Source organism: Halichoeres trimaculatus, unplaced genomic scaffold, assembly GCF_033239565.1.
Source record: "Halichoeres trimaculatus isolate MK-OKI-2021-1 unplaced genomic scaffold, fHalTri1.1 fHalTri1_scaffold_1, whole genome shotgun sequence".
In the NCBI taxonomy this organism is placed as follows: domain Eukaryota; kingdom Metazoa; phylum Chordata; class Actinopteri; order Labriformes; family Labridae; genus Halichoeres; species Halichoeres trimaculatus.
The window spans coordinates 37051462-37075676 of record NW_027437179.1 but is presented as its reverse complement, the minus strand read 5'-3'; the positions used below and the strand labels follow the sequence as shown (position 1 = coordinate 37075676).

Genomic DNA, 24215 nt, shown 5'->3' with positions numbered 1-24215 from the left:
TCATCGTTAAACATGATGTAAAACCTGATATTTTAACCTCTAATAACTACTGTAAAAGAAACTCTTTAGAAAAAAGAGGACTTGAATAAAAGACAGCCAAATGATATTTTCAAATCACCACAACAATCAATCAAGGTTTATTCATAGAGCCCTTTACAGAACCAAAAAGGCCCCCAAAGTGCTTTACAGTAGTGTCTTAGGATAAATAAGAACACTATAGATAAAAGCGACATAATACAATAAAGTAGGAACGATACATAAAAAAGGAAAGATACATATAAATGCAAGGGGAGGTGTGCATAAGGGTGGATAAAAGCCATTTGGAAGAGATAAAACAAGTTAAAAACTAATAAGAGAACGATACCTAAAAGCCTTAGTCAGGGTTAAAAGCCATTCTAAAAAAGTGAGTTTTGAGTTTGGATCTAAAAAGACCAAAGTCTGTGGTGGTGCGGATGTCTGGGGGCAACCTGTTCCATAATGAAGGTGCAGCGATAGATAGCAATCAGATGTGAGAAACATTTTTACAAGGAGTATTAATTTTTTAAAGTTTGACCACAGCCCATCTGGAGTGACTGGGGAGATGGATATTTTGACCTATACTGCAGTCAGCCACCGGGGGGAGCAGTTTTTGTGGTGGCCTCACTTCAAGCCCATTTAAAAGAGAAATAAGCAGCCTTTTCATGGACATAATATTTATTGACAAAAAGCATTGGTACATTAAAGAAATAATGTACAAAACACAAATTTCATTGATTTCATGTTTAGTTTTAAAATATCAGACGCTTATCATCCTATTCTCCTTTTTTTAACCAAAAAAGGTAAGGATGCATTTTTCTTGCTATGATTATTCACAATAGGAACAAAAATAACCCTTATTATCAGATGTCACTTCGTAATATCATTGGCTTATCCTTCACTTTAGTGGCGTTCAGTACTGACAAGTCCCAAAGGCAGCTTGTGGTTTTGGCCTTGAGAGCAGAAATTCAACTCAGACCTGATGTTTACGGTTACGTACTGCGGTACAAAGAAACACAAAGAAACAAACACCATGAGAGCTCTGCTGGAAAGCTTTAGGTACAAGGTTGCATCTTCAAGGTTGTTTTCCATTGGGAATAAGATAAAATACCTCCAAGCGAATTAGTTTCTCCACATCTTTCTTTATTACAGGATTTAAGTGTTTTGAAGTTAATTTCCCTCCAAGCAGCTCACTTAACTCCTCAACAACTTCTGCAACGAGTTCACTTTTGTTTTCATCGAGCTGAAGTTGCACAAGAAAAAGCTTTCAGTGCGAGATTAACTTGATTAATCACCAGGTATTAAGTGTTTCTCTTCCAAAACTACTGAAAGATCAGAAGTAGTTCAAGGAAAGGAGGAGAGGGTGCAATAACAGTTGAATCTTTTATCTGTCATCCCCGACGGAGCTGTTCAGGACAAGATAATTACACCATATGTAGTCAGAGTGCTGCAAAGACCTTTTGCTTCTCCCTTTAGATTTTAACTCCCTGTGGATGGATTCAAGTCCATCCTGTTCGTTTTCCATCTGGCTATTTTCCAGGGTTAGTCTGATGAGCATTAGCTGCATGGTGTGTTCAGTGGTGTGAAACTGAAGTCTGTCACAGCAGAGTATCTGTCTGTCAGAGAGCCACTAACACAGAGAGACACACAGAGACACACAGAGACACAGAGAGACACACAGAGACACACAGAGACACACAGAGACTCACCGCTCTGTTTGTCAGCAGCTCTGATCAGACAGGTTTCTCTCTGAGCTGTTCACGCTGCAGGCTGACACCTCTCACAGGTGTCCCCAGCTTCAAAGTCCTCTGCTGGTGCATATGACCCACAAAGGTAATAAAGATCTGTTCAAAATACAGTTCAAGCCTTTTCCTGAAGTCTCCAATCAACCAGGACGGAAACAAACTGAGTTAGAGAAACAGAGACCTGAGAGGGTGAGGAGTAAATTTAAATAAAAATAACAAACTGTGCTTTTCAGACAAAATCCAGAGGGAATGAAGGAAAGCAAGAAAGAGAGGAAGAAAAAAAAAGGTACAAGGGGAAGGAAAGGGGGAGAGGAGAAAGAAAAAAAGAGAAGAACAGAATAAAGAAAAGAAGAATAGAAGGAATCAAGAAAGCATGGGAGGAAAGGATATCAGAAGGAGGAAAAATAGAAAAAAAGGAAGGAAGGAAGGAAGGAAGGAAGGAAGGAAGGAAGGAAGGAAGGAAGGAAGGAAGGAAAAGATACAGTTATACAGAAAGGATCAGAAGAAGGGACAAAAAACAGGAATAAGGAAAGAAGGAAATATAGGAGAATGAGAGTGGAAAAGGAAAAGAGGAAAGAAGGAATAAAGGAGAGGATTGGAGGAAGAATAGAAGATGGAAGGCAGGGTGGGAGGATGGGACGGATTAAGAAAAGAAGGAAGGATAAGGAAGGATAAAGAGTGTTAGGAGAGGGAGGAAAGGAAATTGAATTCAGGAAGGAAGAACTGGAGGAAGAATGGCAAAAGGAGGCGGGAAGGACTGGAGGACAGAAAGGAAGAACGGAAGGAGGGAGGGAGGGAAGAAGAAAGAAAGGAACCTGGGAGGAGGGATAGATAAAGGAAGAGGGGAATAATAAAGAGCATTAAGGGAGGGAGGAAAGGAAGATCAATAAGGGAAGAAGGGAGGGAAGTTCTTAAAAGGAAGGATGGGATGAGTGAAGTCAGGCAGGAAGGGTTGGAGGAAGGATGAAAGTAAAGAAAGGCAGGAAGGAAGAATGGGAGAAAAAAGAAGGAAAGAAGAGTAGGAATGGAAAGAGAGGTAACATAGATAAGGAAAGAAGGTAGGGAAGTTTTAAGGAGAATAGAAGGGAAGAAAGAAAAATGCAGAAAAGAAAAAAGAATGGGTGGAAGAAAACCTGAACCCTAAGCAGAAAGTTTGACGTCCAGTGAAGAGGATGAGACGAAGGTTTCAGTGGGATACTGATTTATGTTTTAAATATTAAGCAGAAAGATGAAGATCTTCTGGAGATATTTAGTTAAAGTAAAGATAGCAGCAAGTATTTTCTGAACGCTCAGTCAATGATGAAAAGTGTGTGCTGATGGAGAAACAGGTTTCCATACCAGAACCATAAGTTAAAGCTGTGAACGCGTTAGTTTTTGCTGTAAGATTCACTCTTTTTGCAGTCAGCCTCAAGTGAAAATTTGATGAACTTTAGTCCACAAACTTTCACATTAAGCTCATATTTCAAGACAAAACAATCAAGTGTTCACTTAAGATTATAGATGATTTATCAGACATCGGGGGAAAAAAGGAATAAAACATGGGAGGAAGGGATATTAGGATGGGGAAAGTAAGACAGGAAGATGGGAAGGAAGGGAGGAAGGAAGGAAGGGAGTGGGGAGGGATGAATACTGGAAGAAAGTGATGATGGTAGGAGGGAAGATAGAATGGAGTAAAGGAAAGGAGTAAAGGGAGGAAGGAAGGAAGGAAGGAAAACATAGAAAGAAAGTAATGATGAAAGGAGGGGAGATAGAATGGGTTAAAAAAAGGAAGGAAGGATGGATTAAAGGAAGGAAGGATTATTAAGAAGAAGTAATGATGGTAGGAGGGAAGATAGAATGGAGTAAAGAAAGGGAGGAAGGAAGGATGGGAGAAGAATAGAGAAAGGATAGGAGACAAAAACAGGAACAGAGGAGAGGGGATAAGGAAGGATAGATTGGAGGAAGGTATATTAGGATGGGAAAAGTAAGACAGGAAGCAAGGAAGGAAAGAAGGGTTGAAGGAAGGAAGGAGGAAGGGAGGAAGGAAGAATATATAGAAAGAAAGTAATGATGGAAGGAGGGAAGATTGAATGGAGTAAATTAAGGAAGGGTGGAAGGAGAATAGAGAAAGGGTGGGAGGCAAAAACAGGAACAGAAGAGAGGGGATAAGGAAGGATAGATCAAGGAAAAGATTAATGAAGAAAGGATGAGATGAAAAAAGGGAAAAGGGGAAGAAGAGAATCCAGGGAAGAAGTTTTTAAAAAGGAAGGATGGGATGCCCACAATCAGGAAAGAAGAAGGGAGGAATAAAGGAGAGAGGACAGAAATGAAGGAAGCATGTGAGGAGGCAAAAAAAACAGGTATAGAGGAATGAAGAAACGGGAAGGAGGGAAAGATGAAGGAAGGAATGAATGAATAAAGGAAGAGTGGGAGGAGGGATGAAAAACAGGTGATAACCTGAAGGAACAGCGCTAACTTCCCACTCAAAGCATCTCTTTGAACCCATTCATTTTCATGATTAATGCAATTAAAAGTGCTAAAAAAATCATCCAGCGTGGCGTTAATTGAAACAAACACGTCGGTAACATGTTCCTTTTTGACGTATCAAAGCAGCAGAGCACAGATGTAATTAGCATTAATGTGGGCTGGATTCCATTAAGCTGAGCCAGCTCCAGCTGTCCTTGTTTTCTGAATGCCGGCTCGCTGGAGGAACCTTGGGCACTTTCTGGATCAGAGCCATGGCTAATGTTTGTTCTTCCACCTGTGCTGTTCCTGCTGTGATTAGCCAAAATGTCTGCTGAGAAAAAGGTCTGTGGAGGGGTGCTTGAGCTCATCCGACAGGCCCGTGGGTGTGCGCCTGACAAAAAGGTTGGAAACTGCTAACAGAGATTATTTCTTAGCAGACGAGTGAACAGGCCTGAGATGAGTGTTTTCATGTCGTTTTCCAGGGATGTTTCATGTGTTTTTAATGAAGTTAGTAAAGTCCGACTGCAGGAGCTGGAAGGACATCAACGCTCTGCATAGAGCGAACAGATGTCCGTGCATCTACAACTCTGCAAATCGAGTTTCTCCTCAAGACTGACACATCATCACTTTCCTTCTCCAACTCAAAAAGCAGCAAGTGTAAAAGTACGACAGAGCAGAGTTTTTATCTCAGCTCCAGCGGGGGAGGTTGTAGTCCGATGCGGCCCACAGAGAGGATATTCAGGAATCAAAATAATAGTCTACCTTGCCCCAGGCCTTTCAATTTAATCCCCTTTCATTTATTTTCTGCTGTGGCCGAGAGTTTTTGACTCTAACATCATAGAAAATCAAACAGATGTCGTCATTTCCCTTGTTTTCCTAAATGACCACACGCACCTCGGGGAAATTAGCTCCTTACAGCAAATTATTCACTCGACTTTACACATCTGCTCCGTATCTGCAGGAAGTGGCAGACCCACCCGTCATCTCCTCTGCCTGAGGACACACTGATAAAGAAAAAAAGAGTATGACAAATAAAGTGAGACATCCTAACATACGACTCCCCTCTTCTCCCTCTGTTTACAGTGATAACATTCTGGTTCTGGATATCTACTTTGAAGCGCTGAACTACGAAACCATCGAACAAAAGAAAGCCTATGAATTGGCGGGCCTTCTGGGTAAGGAAATGGCTGTCAAGTGTTTGCATGGGGAAAAATGAAACGCAGTATTCGACGTGACAGAAGCTTTTTATCTGAATGACAGGAAGTCAAGTGCTTGCATTTTTATAATAAGTGTTCAGGTCCCAGATGACACATGATTTCCTCTTTTATCTGCTCTGACTCCTCAACTCCATCTTTGCTTTGTTGTCTGTGTTTTCTGTCACATTGTCACAGTTCAGAGTCAATGACGATAAAATAAAGTAGATCCCCGAGCTTATCCCTTTTACCTCACTCCGTCCTGTACAGAGGACTCAACAGAAAGACAGCATAGAAGGGGAAGGAAGGAAAAAAGCATGAAGGAGGGAAGGAGGGAGGAAAGATAGGAATAAAGGAACATAAGAAGGAAGTAGGGAAAGAAGTGAGGAAGAAAAAAGGATAGGAGGGACAAAAGAGAGCAATAAAGGATGGGAGGGGGAGAGGAAGGAATGGAGGGAGGGAGGTTAGAGGAGAGATAGGAGGAAGGACGGGAGGATAGGGGAAGGAAGAAAGATAGTAATAGACCATGGAAGGCAGGGAGAATGAAAGGAGGAAAAATTGGGGATGGACGAAGGGAATGGATAAAGAAAAAAGAGAAAGAGTGATAAAAGACAGAAAAAAGGTAGGAAAGGACCGGGGAGGTAAGAAAGGAAGGATGGGAGGAAGGAATGATGCAAGGAAAGAAGAGAGACAGGGGCAAGGAAACATAGTAAGGAGAGGAGGCGAGGAAGGTAGGCAGAAAAAATGATGGGAGGAAGGACAAAAGTCAGCAATAAAGTAACTGAGGAAGGAAGGAGGATGGGAGGAAGGTGGGAGGAGAGAGAGGAAGGAACAGAGGGAAGAAGGTTAGAGGAGAGATAGGAGGAAGGATGGGAGGATAGGGGAAGGAAGAAAGATAGTAAAAAGAGCATGGAAGGAAGGGAGAATGGAAGGAGGAATAGATTGGGAGAGTCGAATGGGATGAGGAAAAAATGGAAACAAAGGAGGAATGATAGAAGACAGAAAAAAGGTAGGAAAGGACCGGGGAGGTAAGAAAGGAAGGATGGGAGGAAGGAATGATGGAGGAGGAGAGAAGAGAGACAGGGACAAAGTAACAGGAGAGGAGGGAAGAAAGGAAGGAAAAAATGATGGGAGGAAGGACAAATGACAGCAATAAAGGAACTTAGGAAGGAAGGGAGGATGGGAGGAAGGTGGGAGGAGAGAGAGGAAGGAAGGATGGAAGGAGAGAAAGGAGGGAGGACAGAGAAGAGATGGGAGGAAGGACAGAAGGATGGGGAAGGAAGAAAGATAGTAATAGATGAAGGAAAGAAGGAAGAGTGAATGAAAGGAGGAATAAATAAAGGAGGGAAGAAAGACGGGAATAAAGGATGGAAGGAAGGAAGGAGAGGGGAATGATAAAAGACAAAAAATCAGTTAAGAAAGGATGGGGGAGGTAAGAGAGGAAGGATGGGAGGAAAGAGAGGAGAGGAGAGGAGAGGAGGAATGATACAAACCAGAATAAAGATTAGGGAAGAAAGGATGGGGGCAGGTGAGAAAGGAAGGATGGGAGGAAGGAATGATGCAAGGAAAGAAGAAAGACAGGGACAAAGTAACATAGGTAGGAAGAAAGAATGAAAGGGTAGGAGGAGAGAAGAAAGAAGAGAAAAGGAGGAGAGGAAGGAGGAAAAAAGGGAAGAAGACAGGAATGGGGAAGGAAGAGAGGATGGATAGGAGGAAGGATGAAAACCATGAAAAGATGAGTGAAGGAAGGATGGGAGGAAGGAAGTAAGGAAGACAGTTAAGATTGAATGCAGGGAGAAAGTTATAAAAAAGGAAGGCTGGTCGGAGAAGAGAAGGAAGAAAGAAAGAAAAAACCATAAAAAGACAGAAAGTAAGAAAGAAAGCATTCAGAGTTTCTAAAGATGAAGTAAAGAAAGTTCCAGAGCTTTTCTCTTTGACTCCTCTCTGTCTTGTATTGAGGACTCATTTTCATGCTCCTTGTGCTTCTCTTCAGGTGATATCGGAGGTCAGATGGGTCTGTTCATCGGCGCCAGCATCCTCACCATCCTGGAGCTTTTTGACTATTTATACGAGGTAACGTTTTTCTTCATCGTGTCTCATATTAGCATCAGGCGCCTGTGAATTAAACGCACTGAGGAAGGAAATCTGCACAGTTACAATCTACAGTACAAAGCTGGCATTCACACAAGGACAAGTCTGAGCAAGCGAGACGAACACTTTGTCCCTCACAACCCCTAACACCTCTCTCTGTGTGAGACGAACACACATATCCCAGCAGCAGCAGCAGCAGCACTGCTGAATACATTAACATTTTGGATGTATTATTTTTAAATTAGGCAGGAAGTGTGTGTCCCCTCTCATTAGAGAAGCACTGTGTTGTTTTAAAGGAGCGTTTTTGTGTTTGTCTTCAGTGTGTGTGAGGGATCGATGAGGAAACATATACACAGAATTTCATATGAATCTATATTTGCCTCATCCGTCAAACTACACAGCATGTGGGTTTGAGCTTTGTCAACACAACAGACCAAACAAACCTCTCGCTGCCCTCTGGCAACAAAACACACCCTGATATTTCAGGTTTATTGATATCCTCACTGAAATAGCCAGTTTTGCTCCCAAAAGGTCAGTTATGGATGTCTTTGCCTTTTTCAGGTGATCAAGTACAAGCTCTGCCGATGCGTGAAGAAGAAACACAAAGGCCGCAAGAACAACGACCGGGGAGCCGTGCTGAGCCTGGATGATGTGAAACGCCATGTCAGTACGCCACCGCTGAGCACTTTGACTGTGTTAGGCTGCACCGCTTCGACAGGGGCACGCTGTCAAAGCGGTGCAGAGTAAACACGCAGGGCAAACATGAGAGTGGAGGGATGGAGATAGAGGAGAGAGGAATGTGATTGGAATGTGAAAGAGAGGAAACTGAGAGAAGTAGGAGTTGAATCAAAGCTGGGGGACAGGAGCAGCAGGGACAGGCCCGAGTTAGAGCTTTAAAAGGTGTGACAGCTCACTTATCTCTCAGTGTAAATGAAGCCAGTTCACTTTAATTGTGCGCCAGAGCCCCGGCGGAGAGAAAAGGAAAGATGTGCTCCTCCTCTGATCTCCTCTCCTGACTCACTCCGCCGTCTTCTCTTTCCACAAAACTTCATTATTTTCATCATTTTATTTTGACTTTTAGAGTTTTCTCATGATTTTCTTTCCTCCTGCCTCCTGGCCAAGCTTGTTCAAGGAGTGGTGTTTTAAGAGTCTGAGTTTACAGCTCAGATTTTCAGCTTTTTTTCATCCCAGTCTCTAGACTAAGGTTTTAGAGGTGAAGGTTGTGATATATACAAACAAGGACTGGGACAAAATACCATGACGTTAATCTTGTTAATCCTTAAAAGCCCTGTCAGGACTTTATAAGTGACCTTGAAACAGTCCCACTTTTATATGTTTGTCTTATTGCCTGTTTCTACATGCTCAGCTGAAGTCCCTTTGATTACGCTACACAAAGTTTGGCCTTGAGAAACAAGATCTGTCCTTTTTCTTAAAGAAAAGAATGTTTTCTTGATTTATTTGCAGTGATGGTGGACACTGGAGCTGGACTGATAAAAAGACAAAAGATGTCAGAGAAGAAGAAAGCTAAACATGAGCGTAATACAGCCCGAGCTAAAGGCTAACACAGGAGCTAAACTGTTTGTGATAATGTCCATTCCAACCAGTGGCGGACTGGGACTGAAAATCAGCCCTGGACTTTAACTCGGTCCAGCCCATAACAACGGGACGCGTAACACCCAGTCATTCATAGATTCATAGATCCACAGCCCCCCCCCCCTTGTCGGACAGAACGTGTGCTGTCGGGGGGGGGGGGGGGGGGGGGGGGGGGGGGGGGAAATGCTGTGGATCTATGAACGACTGAACGATCGGTTCAGACCGACGACAGCAGGTGCTGCAGGTCTGTATGTCAACGGATGTTTCTGCCCGACGACGGCCGCCGCTGTCGGGGGGGGGGGGGGGGGGGGGGTCACCGGTCGTACCGGCCCACTGAGGCAGCGGCCCACCGGGAAACCTCCCGGTGCTCCCGATGGCCAGTCCGCCCTTGATTGAAGACAGGCATCACGTGATGCGTTACCGTTTGAGACAAAATATTTGCCATACAGCAAATTTAGATAAGGAGACAGCATTTTTTCAGTGAACAGATGAGATAAGGGAGACAATCAGAGTTTCAAAACAGCGAGGCTTGCTGCTGTCAGTTTTCATAGTTTGATTCACTCTTTGCTTTTATACGTCTGGCTCCTTCCAAGATGTGTTTGGGGTAAATGTTGGAGTTCATGAACTGCTTTAAGAGTTAATCATGGAGGTACTGGGGCACTTCTGTGGCGCTTGTTCCTCAAAGCAGCTTTTATATTACTGATTTTATTAGTGAGGTTTACTACTGTGTTCTTGGAAACACCACACGCACTTACTCTGATCAAGATCGCCAAACTTTCTCTTTCTTTTTGTTTACCTGATTGACTCACTGAAAACAGCTGTTTGTGTATTGTTATTATAAAATGTTCAGTTCTTCCTCTGAAAAATGTTTTGCTTGATCTCCTCTCAGTCATAGCGTTATTGCTCACCAGGTTTATTGCTGTTTATGAGGAGGTTCCTCTTAATTATGATGATATCTGCACCCACGTCTCTTTCATGGTGTAGTTAGTTAACTGTCCTATTGTTTGCAGTTGTGCATGCGGCTAATACTGCAGCCAAACTAATGGTTCCATGTGTTTAATAACTGAACACACATACGGGCCCTTGACACCAATCTACAAACTGAGTTTACAAAAGTTGATTGTTGACACATTTCAAACAACAAATAAATCCATCACGTCATCACTTTGCACCCTGGGAAAGTTGTCTTAATCAAAGAAAAGTAGAGTTAAAGAGAAGATCTGCTCTCCAAAACAAATGCACAGCTTGGCAAGACTTAAGTCTTTACTCCAGCTGTTGATGGAGCTCATGGGAAACAGAGTCTTAATCCCAGAGAAACATTACTGATTCTACGCTGCAAAAATCTGAAATCTTATCAAGTATTTTTGTTTTATTTTAAGTAAAAATTGTCTTGTTACACTTGATATGAGTCACATCCAACTTATCAGTCCAGAAAAAATGTCTCATTTCAAGTTGTTTTAAGACAAAATGAGGTCTGAATCGCTTTTAACAAGAAATCTGCCAATGAAACAAGAACAATTTCCTAGAAATTTGCTTAAAACTAGAACAATGTCTTAATACAAGTAACTTTTGTTTTGTTCCATTGGCAGATTTTTTTTGACTTGTTACAAGCAATTCAGACCTCATTTTTGTCTTTAAATAACTTGAAATGAGACATTTTTCTGTACTGGTCAGGTGAATGTGGCTCATATAGAGTCTAAAAAGGCATTTTCTTTCGAAAATAAGACAAAAGCACTTTGATAAGATTTCAGTTTTTTGCAGTGCAACCAAAGGTGTCACTGAAGTCCTCACAGGGCCGTTAAATACTGTACTTATAATGAATACAAAAAACAAAATGACAACAGTTTGGAGAATAAAAATGCAAGAAATCCTTTCACTGTTTGCCACATTGTCATAAAGTACAGGATGTGTTATGTAAGGGAAACAATATCTTTATCCAGGAAAAAGACTACAATGGAAAAAACTGAAATCTTTTTGAATGTTTTTGATTTATTTTCAGTAGAAAATGTCTTTTTAGACTAAATATGAGCCACATTGAAAAATGTCTTATTTCAAGTTATTTAAAGACAAAATAAGGGTTTTAATTACTCGTAACAAGAAAAAAAATCTGCTGTGTACCGTCCGCATGTTTTTTTTGAGCGCCTTTTGTTGGCCTTTCAGTTAAAGCTTTAGTCCTCGACTCGTGGCCATGGCCTATTTTTGCATGTCTTTAACACCTGATGCTGACAGACTTACTTGTCTTTGACTGGTTTCCTGCTCTCATGTTGCCTTGGTTACAAAGCAACGATTCACCGTCGAAGCATAATTTGCACATTTTCCATATTGCATGTTTTGCCTTATGTATGCCATAAATAAGCAGAAGAGATAAATTCATCATGAAGATATTGGAGGATTTCTGCAGCAGCAAATGACATTATTTATCATTCAGCCTTGATTTGATTGCGATGGGTTTTTGCATCTTATCAAGGGTTTTGTCTTACATTAAGAAAAAAATGTCTTATTACACTTGATACAAGCTACATTTAACTGATCAGTCCAGAAAAATGTCTTGTTTCAAGCTATTTAAAGACAAAAATGTGATGAGAAAAAAATCTGCAAATGGAATAAGAAAAATTTGCTCAAAACTAGGATAATGTTTAATACAAGTAACTTTTCTCTTGTTTCATTGGCAGATGTTTTTTACTTGTTCCAAGCAAGTCAGACCTCATTTTTGTCTTAAAATAACTTGAACCAAGACATTTTTCTGTACTGGTCAGATGAATGTTAAGTCTAAAAATATATTTTCTACTGAAATTAAGAGAAAAACACTTGATAAGATTTCAGTTTTTGCAGTGTGCAGAAGTTCAGCTAACACTGAAGAACTCTGTTGGTGAAAACTCAACCACAGCAGGGAGGATTAGACATGGGTCAGATATCACTCTCTGTATTGGCCTGAGGGCAGATTTGGAGAGATTTTGATTCCTCCTCATAACCTGAAAGCTAACTCACTTGTTCAGACTGCCATGAAGCAGAAAGCTCCCTGTCTCACAGAGGACGCCCCTCAAAGCTGTTAGTCTGGGACTGAGCCTCCTTATCTCTCATTACTTTCCCTCCTGTTGACTCTTCTTCACCTCACCTGCCTTCTCTCTCTGTTCCAGGCTCCTTGTGAGAACCTGCGTACGCCATCAACATATCCCGGCAACATGCTACCTCATCACCCGGCCCAGGGCAACTTTGAAGACTTCACTTGCTGAGCAGACCTGGGGTGAAGCAACAAAGTGCGCGTTATGCAACCAAAGCTGACAACACAACAAGAACTAATCCAACACAGGGAGCGTGAGGAACTGATACAGAGTCTGACAGAGGCACTTTTTACTTACAAACGGGAGTAACGCAGACAAATCAAACACGGTGAAGGAACTTTCAAACCTGAGGCACAGCTGAGAGGAAATCCCAAATATTAAAATATCTCTTAATTTTACAGCAAACTTTTCAAGCAGCACTCTTCTATCTGTGTTTTTTCTCTGGAACACTGCCGCAAAGAATGCTCAAGGAGAAACCTCGCCAACAAGGACCTCTCTTTCAAAAACATAAGAAAAAAATGTGTAAAAATAACCGAGATCATGTACAGTTATCTCACCATAGACAGCAGATCAGAGAAAAGAGCCTCATGCCTTTATATAACACAGCAACACACAGGACAGAAATCCATCCTGCTTACTCCACTGTACATGTAGCAACATCTGTAACTGTTGCAGCGCTCCACGAAACAACAGCCGGACTCTGTGTCGTTTGTACGAGAATGTATCCATGTTTGCAACGGGTGTAGTCGGGTGTGCAGGGACGTTTAGGGGTCGTAGAGGTAGAGGTGCATCGTCTACCGTTTGAAATGTACTGGTGAAGATTTCAGGTCTCATCATGTAAATGCATGCTCGTATGTGTCCAGTGCATGTTTTTCATTTCATTTATAATTTAGATCTTTTTATATATGAATATAATACAAAAATTATAAGTACCAAGTTTGCCTCAATGATGTAACGGAAAAGGAAGATGATACATCCCATATATTTCTGTGTATGTGTGTAGCTATGCAGTGTGGGTGTGTGGGTGTGGGTGTGTGTGTGTGTTCATGGGTGCCTACATCTAAGCAGGAAGAGAAAAGAGCCCTGATTGTGTGAATGGATAAGCTGCAGCTAATTTCCATTTCTCATCAGTTCCTTTTTTTAACATTTCCACATGTGCCCGATGAGTCGAGGAGTCTTCATTCATCCGCTCTTGTCTCGACTCCGAGCTGAGGTGACGGGAGGATCTTTTTCTTTTCCGGGAGTGTTGATGATTACTGAAATCCTTGGGTGTTTTGTGGGGCTGTTACGATTTTTTCTGTATCTGTGTTCTAGTTGCAAACGTCTTATCAAAGCACAATATCGCCAGTATGTAGAGGTGATGTAAAAGACAACGTACTATTCTTCTTGATATATTGTCATATTATTAATATCGTGTTGATCCGACTGTTTTTTAGGTTGATTTCTTTCTTTTCATATGAAAACATACTCGATTATTGCCTGATGATCCTTCTTCCAGGTAATAGGCTGGTCTATTTAGTTATCAAAAGCATAAATAAAATGTAAATACCATTTTGGAAATTCTTCTTCTGAGGTTTTATTCTTATCAGTGAGTTTCCTCTCTGATGCCTTTATTTCTCCGTTTGGTTGAAAAGGTAAAAAGATTCAAACAACTGTATTTTTCAACTGCAGAAACTGTGCAAATGCAAAATTTTTAATCACGAGTAGCTCTCAGAATATTTCACCGAGCCGTCTGCGCTTCATTTCAGTCTCATTTATTTTCTAATCAACATGCTATCTTTGGGTTTTTTTCACCCCTCTGCAACATTTTTCTTTGAATTCAATCAGCATTAGGCTGAGAAGAGCAGCCTGGTGTTAAAATAGATATAATTTATCTACTTCCTCCAGTTCAGCAGACACAACCAACCAACCAACCAACCAAATTGGTGTTTTGGAGCTCTCTTGAAATGTAATTATAGTTTCAGCTGCTGTTTGACAAAAAGGATGGATGAGAAATATCCTGCACAAGTTTTATCAAGATTGTCAGTCAGGGAGCAGACACGCATTACACTCTGCTCCTCTCGTTTTCCACTGTACATCTGCTGCTGCTGCTGCCGACTGACACGCTGGTATCAGAGAAGCAGCTCCGTGATGCATGACTCTGAATATTAGGATTCAGGTGTACTTTCTTAAACAGGGTCCGCCTCTAAATTGGAGTTTTGGCCACTCATACAAACGGAATTAGTTTCCTGGCTTAATTCAAGAGCAGTTTTAATTGATTTGAGAGCAGTATTTTATTGATTTCATGCTCAGATTTTGTGATATTGTCTCTCAAAACTGCTCTCTCTGCTCTTGCGCTCAAATTTGCTCTGCGCGTGCTCAAACTGTGTCCTCGCGCTCAGTTATAATGCTGCTCCCTCTTGCGCTGAAGAAACATCTGCTCTCAGATCTCTCTTTTGTGGATCAACCAATAGAAGGCTGACTAGTATTGACCAATCAGATTATCCTGTAAACAAACAGGTTGCACCGCTCTTCACAGAGCATCACATACGGATGGGCACTCTTTAAACCTGGTTTATCACCTCCTGACCTCCGGGGCTGTAATACATGTGATTCCTTTAATTTTTTGGTCCACTGTTGAAACCAAATACCATTCTTAAAATATACGAGCGCCTGCGTTTTTGCACTGCAATAGCTATATTGTATAATCATAGCAGCATGACACAGTGCTCTTTGCAGTGTGCTGGTGGAGAAACAATGTCACCATCATGAAGCTAGCGAGACAACAGATCTCATGCAAAATTCTGGGCCCTTTGAGTTCAAACCAAGCGGCAACCTCTGGTCTGAGAATATGAGACAATGCAGAAGTGCTAAAATCTGCTGTTTCTGGAGTGTTCGCTTGAGACTGGCTCCGGAAGTAGCGGAAGTCACATACACATCAAGCCAAAAAAAGCCATTTTCAAAGCAGAAATTAACCTTTTTACAGCCTGGTTCAAAAAACGTCTCCTGTCTGAGTCGCTAATTTTACTACGGGCTCCCACTGTACGGGGGGTGAATTTTTTTAGAACACAGCGGTTCAGAGGATATTAAGATCGCGAGCTCCCCCAATAAGAGGCACAGCTGAGGGTCACGCGACGGCCGGCGCCCTTTGGCTGTAGTCGAAGCCCTTGCCACTACCAATATGGCCGCTATAGCCAATGTGCTTCATTTTCCGTTTCAGAAACAGACGGGTGACGTCGGCGAGACTACGTCCATGTTTTATACAGTCTATGGTTCAAATCATAGACTGTAAAAAAAAATGGACGTTCGCTTGCTCGGCTCGAAGTAAGGTCCCCAGAAAAAAAACGCTCCCCCTGGTGGCTGGCTGCAGTACACGTTGAAAAATCCGGCTTTCCAGCCCAGATGGGCTGTGGTTAAACTTTAAAAAAATTGTACACCACCTAGAAATGTTTCTCACATCTGATTGTTGTTGTGATTTGAAGATACCATTTGGCTGCCTTGTATTCAAGTCCTCTTTTTTTGGAAAAGTTTCGTTTTCAGTAGCTATAAGAGGTTAAAAACAAGGTTTTACGTCATGTTTAATGTATTGGGGACTGTAAAATATGTCGGGAAGTAGAGTCAGTGTGATTAGACGAATGAAAGAAAAAAGCATTATTTTGTCACCCGGCTCCAATCAGATTCTCCCAGAATCCCTCACAGTCTCTACTGCACAGACTCTGGCTGCACAACTGCTACAATGGCTGCGCCTGTGACGGAGGTATTTTGGCTTCAAAACCATACAATGGTAAATGGTGGAGCCATGCTGTCCACTCTATATACAGTCTATGGTTAATACTAGTCGGCCTTCAATTGGTTGATCCACAAAAAAATTGAGAGCAAGCAGAGATCTGTGAGCAGAAATTTGCTCAGCGCAAGAGGAAGAACCCGAGTGTGACTAAGGAAATCTGCATGAGCAATAATATCTCAAAATCTGAGCATGAAATCAATAAAAATATTGCTGTCAAATCAATTGAAAATGCTCTTGAATTAATACAGGAAATTAACTCCATACACACATCCATCCACTGCTGCTGCTGAGCACAGAGGGGTGATTTCAGGATGAGTTCTCTTCAGCTGAATCTTTTTTTCATGATCACCTTAAGCGTGAAACCAAACATCATCATTGTTTACCAGCTCTAAGAGTGCATTCATATTTTATGATTTGGAGGAGAAATCTCCTCTGCATTAATGTACAAGTGTCAACGCTGCCAGGAAGCAGCTCCACCATCTGATGAAGGATTTTTTTCCTCCCTGTCTTGAATGATTGAAACATGATTTTGCCCCCTGATGGTTTTATTACTTTCTGTTTGTACCTGCCAAGAAGACAAATTAATCAAAAATAAAAGACGATGCTGTTCATTTCCTGTTGGCATTTTGTGTTTCACTGTGAGCGGCGGCCTGTGTCTCTGAAGATTGCAGAGGAGGGTCAGGATGCAGGAGAGATGCCTCCCTGCCTGCCGGTGACAGGGATCCTGGAGAAGATGCTCGCTGCATCCTGATCAGGCTCTGGGGCAAAACAGGTGGAGTGGGAGAGCGTGGGAGGTACCAGAGGGAGTTCACACAACCTGTAAATATTCACCAAACGATGAATAAGTCAGGATTTTCTGCAGGCTTGTGGCTTTACAGGAGTTTCAGATCACTTGGCACATCCTTAAAATCTTGGCAAACTTCATCTCTCCTCCCTGCAGGAGATTGAATGATTATTTGCCCTCATTCGGACCCCCAATAAAAAGATCAGAGAGGCGTGCTCCCTCCTTGGTTTCACCTTGTTGGTTGACTCCTAGCCAATCTCTGGACGCCATAAATGAGAGAGGCCCTTAATGGATTCTAACCCAAACTGCCTGCCCTTCTTAAATGGTCATAACACCCTCAGCTAATCACCCCAGGCAGCTGGATGTCGTTTGAAGAGGGAGGACAGGGATGGTAGGGGGGCTGTTTTCATGCAGGGGGACTTGTAATGAGTGGTGTAGTACTTTAATGAGACGAGTTGTGCGTCTGTTTCCAGCCACATCTGTCAGTTTAATCATGCCTTCTGCTGTCGCCGAGCAGCACTCGAGCGGAGGATCTTTCTCTATCAGAGGTAATATCTCCTAATCCTATTATCACAGTTTATAATCTTCACCATCAGGGAGATTACACGCTTTTTTCACAGTTTCTTGATGTGGTGCTCGCAGCTCGCTGTGAATCTACTGTATGTGATGCCAGGTGACTGTTCTGACCTCATGTCAGGGTCTCTTCTTTTCGCACCATTGTTGGCTTTCTCAGCTGTGTTTTATTTTTGGCTGTGAGAAGATATTTTGACCTCAGTGTAACCTCTAAGTCGATTCTAAGTTTTAAAAAAATATTCAAAAAGTAGATTTTAAGAACAAGCAAGTCTTGAAGAATGAGAAGAAATCTGCACTTTAAACTCTTCTATATCAGTGTTTCTCAAAGTGCGGTACTAGGACCCCCCAGGCAGGGGCGATTGCTCTAAGACTGCAAAGGAAGCTCAGCTTCCCCTAAAATGTCCTCCAAAAAAGTGGTGATATGTTCTGCTGTGTGTACATTTCATTGATAAAATCTGCGCTAGAATTCCTTCATCTTTTGTCCAGAATCAGCTCCTATCACAGGTAACTGGCTCCACCTCCTTCTTATTCATCCCCGCAGCGTCTCAGCGCTTTAACACAGTCGGACGCTGAGCGTCTTCTGACTTCAGCGGGAAGCGTAGAGTGGGTTGTTCCACTGTGGAAACTGGACGGTCCATGGATAAACACTAGGCTTTGTCCCGCATTCTGATGCTCAGCGTCTCTGGGGGTCTATGAGGCAGTGGGCTGGCCTGGACGCTGGGCTTCTGCATGATGATTGGATGATCTGTCTGAGGCCGAATCCCTTTTTGATTGACAGTGAAATGAGCCAGTCAGAGATCTTGAAGTGTAACCCTCCACCGGAGCATCTTCTGAGTTTTACATTGAGTTGTTCTGGACTGAACCGGAGGTTTTATTGATCCCCAGCAAGTTTACTTTTCTTAAAAACGATGAGCGTTGTGTTTAAAGGTTCTCTCTCTTTTCACCAATAAGCAGCTACAGCTACAGCTGAGGAGCTTCTCCCCCTGTCACTCACACTTACAGCCTGTCGTAGTCTCATGTAGCAGCTCCAGCTGCCAGCAAGCTGACACGGAGGGTAGAATTTACGTTTAATTTAATAAAAAAATTTATGATATAAAATGAGCTTCCCCTCCTTGACTGACCAGCAGCCACCACTGCTCTTAATCTACCAAAAACAATATAGAGCACTTGGCGCTAGCTTGATGCTAACATACATCAGGAATTCCATCAATATGCTAGGGGTTAGCATACATCGATAAAACTTTTCCAGCAGAATATCAACTTTCATTATGAACATACCAACATATGTACATAACATCCTCATAAGAGTTTAAGAGATTCAGTCAGTCCATTCAACATGTTATATCTCTCCTACAGCACACAGCAGTGGTTTGGAGATGGCTGAAAGAGTTGTTATCCCTGTTTTGAAAAGGGCTCCAATGTATGATCACACGTAATCTCCTCTAGCATGTAAAAATAACTATTACCTACAATAACTATTAATATTAACCATACAGCCACGATGATAATGCACCGTTTTAGATGATTCGACGACAGAGCGCTGCGCTCAGTGGTAACCAAAAGTTTACATGCTACTGGATTTTTAACTGGATACACGTCATGCTCGGTTGTGCATAAGGCCTGTTAAGTTTGGTGCCACGATATCAACTCTCATAGGATCATGACATATTTATCACTTCATAATTTACAACAACAGAAAAAAAAACTAAAAAAAAAAATCCTGGGTGCAGTGGTGTGCACAGACTTTTTAAAGGGCAGGGGCAAAAAAAGGGCACAAACAGTGTGTGTTTTTTCCACCCAAAAAGGCAGTGTGTCATATTTTAACTAGAGGTCGACCGATATGGGTTTTTTGGGGGCCGATGCCGATGCCGATGCTTTCCAAATTTGGGCAGCCGATGCCGATATGCATAGCCGATTTTTCCAATTTGATATTCAGGCCGATTGTTAAATAAATATATATTTATCACATTTTTGTGAAACGCAGCAATTTCTGAGCAACTAAAAGAAATCTATTACAACAAGTTGTGTCCAGTCCTCTGAACATTTAGTCAGCTTTCAAAACAATGAAATGTTTTGTCTGAGTAAACACACAATGTAACAAGCAGTAGTAAACATTCACACTCTTCTTAAAATGTCAAAAAAGAAATTTAAACTTATTAATATAATTTGAACAAAAGTATGTAATGTATCCAAGTGGTTCCACAAGTTTGAGGTGCTCATCTTTTTTGTGCCTGATCAAAAATTGCGTCATTTTATACAACGGATCAAAAATCGGCTTTTTAAAAGAAAATACGGCCGATAGCCGATAGAGACAAATGTCCAAATATCGGCCCGATATATCGGTCTACCTCTAATTTTAACCACCCAAGAAAGTAGTTAAGAGTGTTTTGCAAACCAGGAGGACACTTTCACACACGTTTTTGCTCCCTAGAGGTCACTTCAGAGGGTGTTTTTCAACAACTAGGCCACAGCAGCTGCCCCCCTTCTGCGCACACCACTGCACCAGAGGTAACATTTCATTTCCTCAAAGTTTACAAAATGAATTACTTGGAAAGTATAAATGTAGCCTAATTCTATCATTGTAAAATAAAACATAGTGCATTATGTACAAAGTATAAACATTAAGCCAATCTTTGTTACGACAACAAAGGGGCTCTTAGAAAAATGTTTCACTTAAAAGGCTAAAAAAATGTTTGAAAACCTCTGTTCTATATTATCTAATTTATTTCTGTCGACACTGAAAGAGATAGATTTGTTCCTGTACTTGAGATACCTATAAATTTTAAAGTAAAGAATATGATTAAATATCATTATAGGATCATGATTAATTCTTTCTGATAGCAGAACTATGAAAGCCTCGACCCCAGCTTCGAATTTCAATATGATCTACATATGAATGTATCATTAATCACTGAATAACATAATTCTAAACTGAGCTCATTTCTTGTGATGAATAAGTTCACCTTTCTCAATGTGTAATTCATGCAGACACGTTTCTACCTTTTGAATTTTAATGACACCTGGGAGCATGTTCACACTTCTTTTAACAAGGGCTGGCGAGAAGTTTGAGCCGACATTCACACACAAATGAATATAACTTATTGATAAGACAGAGTACAAATTTTGCACTCAGGAAACGCTCGAATAAGTTTGTAATGTTTGAGTCATGACTCATGGTTATGTAATGTATGACCTATTTTAGGATGTGTCATCAATTCCTGGTGCTCATTATTAACTAATGATGAAGTCAGGATGACTTTATTCAGTGAGTCAGCTTTAATAAAATCATCAGTTCAGCTTCCAGTTCCATCAGCTATGAAACACATTATCTAAATGTACAAGTTTGTTTTATAATCTGATACAAGTAATGGATATAAAAACTTAACATGCAGCGGGAGGCACAGGTGAAACTTCAATCAAGTGTTAAAAACAATGACGTTAACAGAAGATAAAGTTAAAGTTAATGTTGAAACCTGTTAAAGTAAATTCTGATTACAAGTTTCCACAAGCAATCACCAGCGAAATATTTTCTTATCTTTAATATCTTTGGAAATCTGACCATCCATCCCATCCTGTTAAGCAGGGTTTGGATCCTTCGTCTATTTTGGGGCCAATAAATTGACTAATGGATAAACCCAGTATCCCTTTATAGCCAGTCGATCAGTGGTGTAAAAGTGAGGAGAAGTTTGGAAAGTGTTCATGGCTGGTACAGATGTGTCAGTGACTTAATTGCTTTTTAATCACGCAACTGTTGAGTAACATGCAAATTATGGTGTTAGAAAAAAATAACAGAATTAAATGAAGTTAAAGGTTTCACTAATCTTTGTTCAAATTAACACTCTGTCAAAAGTTAATTAAAAAGAAGCAATTAATGATTAACAGATTAACAGCATGGTGCCCAGCTCTGTTAATATGTCTATGAATATTAACATACCAAGCAGCAGCCTCTAGGCCTGAGAATTCTGTCAGTGCAGAAATACTACAAAACTGCAGTTCCTTAAATGGCCACTTGAGGCTGGCTGCAAAAGCACCGGGGGCCACATAAACACCCACTTAAATATTTTTACAATGTGGTGCAAGGAAAAAAAAATATGTTTGAGTTCTGTACCTAAATTTAATCTATCTATGACTTACTGGACAAAATTAAAGGTAGGGTCTGCAGGAATTTTCGTTACTTGTAAGTAAACAACACTCAAACTGGGCTCAGTGCCAGCAGCAGCGCACACCCACTGCCTCTGACTGTGACTACACACTCACTAGCCCAGCAACCACCTGTAGCATCATGTTTCTTTGTGGGAGAGACTCAAGAGCTGTGCACCCGACTTAGCACAAGCTAACCACTAGGGCTGGGAGGATATGCTATTTTCGCAATTTGATTCTTTTACAATTTTAAGGGTGTTGATTCGATTAAAATTGATAATGATAATGTCTACAGACTCTATCAGGAGTCATATGTTCCCATAAAATGCACATCACCTGAGTCAGAGAGAAACATTTCACCCTCTGCTGGAGAAAAATTGTATCTTTTTTTCCAATCCAGTTTATAAACAATGACTGAAACAAATAATTTGAATTTGAAAAAAAAAGTGTATATATATATTTTTGACAGAGAATCTCAATTTTGATATTGCCAAACAAAAAATCCCAACATATATCATTTTTTATAATTATTTTGTTCTCCCACCCCTACTCACCACTGGTATTTGACACATACCTGGTTAGCAGAGAGCCAACTTGAGTCGCTCTTTATCCCGCGCTGCTTCAACCCCCGAAAAGGGGTGAAAGTCAAGCCAAACTTTACCCTCATTTTGCAAAAAGCTGTATCTGTGTTTTGTTTCACTTTGGTATTTCCTTTCATCATCAACATGCAAGTCACTTGCACACTGTGATTGGCACCCTGCCAAGAAACATCCCAGATACAACCAAAACATCAACAAACAGGCTGAGGAGGGGGTTGGGGCAGACACAGACACAAACATGCATGTAAGGAGGCCCATATGAGACGATTCAGCAGGATTATTCCTGTTAAAATTGACATTATAAGGATACTCTTGCAGACCCCACCTTTAAAGAAACTATTTTTGCATAACTTGAGACCCAGCTTACTTGACTGACAGGTGGGCACTCCGTAGCTGTGAGTGAATAGGAAATTTTGCCTCTTTGCTTCACCGTGGGAAAACTTAAAGGGAAAACTTAGCATACTTAAATATGCTTTTCAAAACAGTGATAGTCAAGAAAAAGAAAAATGAGAACCATTTTCTCCTGGATGATCCTGGGTGCTGGGTAACGTACAGTCATATGCCATGAGCTAATGGGCGTCCATTTATGAGACTTTGACTTTTACTGCGCTATAGACAACTTCGAATCTCTGCATCTATACTGCACAGAGATGAATTTTTAAGCAGGATTGATGCTCCAGCTCGTCTCTGTGCTCTCGCTCCTGCCAGAATGTCAGATGAGTCACATTTCTGGTGTAAATTTATCCTGTCAGATCTCTCAGTGCAATTAGGATGCTCAGCCGTTTGTCATAGATAAGGCTGCAGCTTGGCTCCTCTGGGCCCCACTTCACATTCTGCTTGTTAAGAAGATTAATAATAACAGCACAGTCAAGTTTCCCAGCACTCAAAGACGCATTATTAGATTTCAGACTTGAGTCCACCTGATTCGCCCTTTCATTTGTGTAAAGCATGAACCCATTTGTTTCTCATCCCGGCTGTCGAGATGTCTGCGGAGATGACACTAATCAACAATTACTGGGAGGAAACCCTCTCTGGAGATTTGAGCACAGTACAGTGATTCAGACACTTCCTCTGCCCCATGAATGAAGCTTTTATTTAAAAAGAATAATAACGCATCCCTCCTCCTGGCTTCTATGCACACACTCACACAAGCACACTCTGATCCGATGCAAACAAGCTCTGCAAACAGATGGGTTGCCATGTTTTGTTCAGTCATAGCTCCATACTAATTGGGGGAAAGTGAATTGACATCAAAGTTTGGAAACAAGATTGTGTGGGTGACTTGCAGGACCCCAGCTGCTCCGCTGCTAACTTGTTGTTTACTTGTTGACACAGGAGCCACGTTGGAAGTCTCTCTCTGTCAATCTCCACATGAAACATGATAATGATGGTGACAGCATCCATCTAAGGAATTTCAATTAAGTATTGCCAGCTCAGTGTGGAGGTGTTGTTGTTTGTGAGCTAAACTGTGGAAGCAGATTTTAATTATCTTCTGTATGTGAAGATAATATCTGTATGTATGTGAGTTTTACAGGTCTGAAGATGATAGCAAATTATCTAAAATGTCAAATAAAAGCTGAAAATGTGCAAAGAAAAATGCTTAATTTAATAAATAATATGTTCAAAGCTGTTTGTAACACTTTTTAGTCATGATTCATGCATGCCAATCTTGAAGTCTGTGTATCCTAAGTATATAAAATCTGAAGTGCACATCTCTTCTGCACTTCTGCTTCAGGGCTCAGGATCCGTTTGCTTTAGCCCGAAACTAGTTTTCAGTTCCCTGCAGACAGCTGGCCGAGTGACATTACAAACAAGAGGAAGTTAACCTCCCTGGTGCCCCTCTGCTGAACCAGACAGCCCTGTTTAGTTTGGGTTTGCAGTACATCTGAAAATCTATTTCTTTAGCAGCCAGGGACCCAGGGAGGCTTAACCCCATATTTCAAAAGAAAAACAGATTTTGTGAAGTAATATTGCAGCGGCAAACTCTGAACTGCTGTGACTCATGACATCATTTGTAGATATCCAAAATTAGGACACTGGGATCAAAAGTTCATAAAAACCTTGACTACTTCTGTTGATTGCATGAATATGGAAATGGTATATTCTATTCCGTTTTACTTGATCCTTTACAAATAAAGTGTGATCATTTAAAAACATTTTTATGCAATCTCTGATTTAGTTTATAATTCACTTTTTTTCCCCAGCCATC

The 24215-nt window shown here is 41.2% G+C and overlaps 1 protein-coding gene across 2 annotated transcripts in view; it reads left to right on the top strand.

The window, feature by feature from the left end:
• The window catches only part of asic1b (acid-sensing (proton-gated) ion channel 1b), a 374230-nt gene extending 360535 nt beyond the window's left edge, over positions 1-13695 (top strand). For both annotated transcript variants that reach the window (XM_074676109.1, XM_074676104.1), the window contains 4 exons: positions 5289-5380; positions 7392-7471; positions 8051-8152; positions 12220-13695. In XM_074676109.1, the coding sequence (XP_074532210.1) occupies positions 5289-5380; positions 7392-7471; positions 8051-8152; positions 12220-12315 (370 nt within the window). In that variant the 3' untranslated portion in view covers positions 12316-13695. The remainder of the gene's footprint in view (positions 1-5288; positions 5381-7391; positions 7472-8050; positions 8153-12219) is intronic.
• Positions 13696-24215: the final 10520 nt, after the last annotated feature.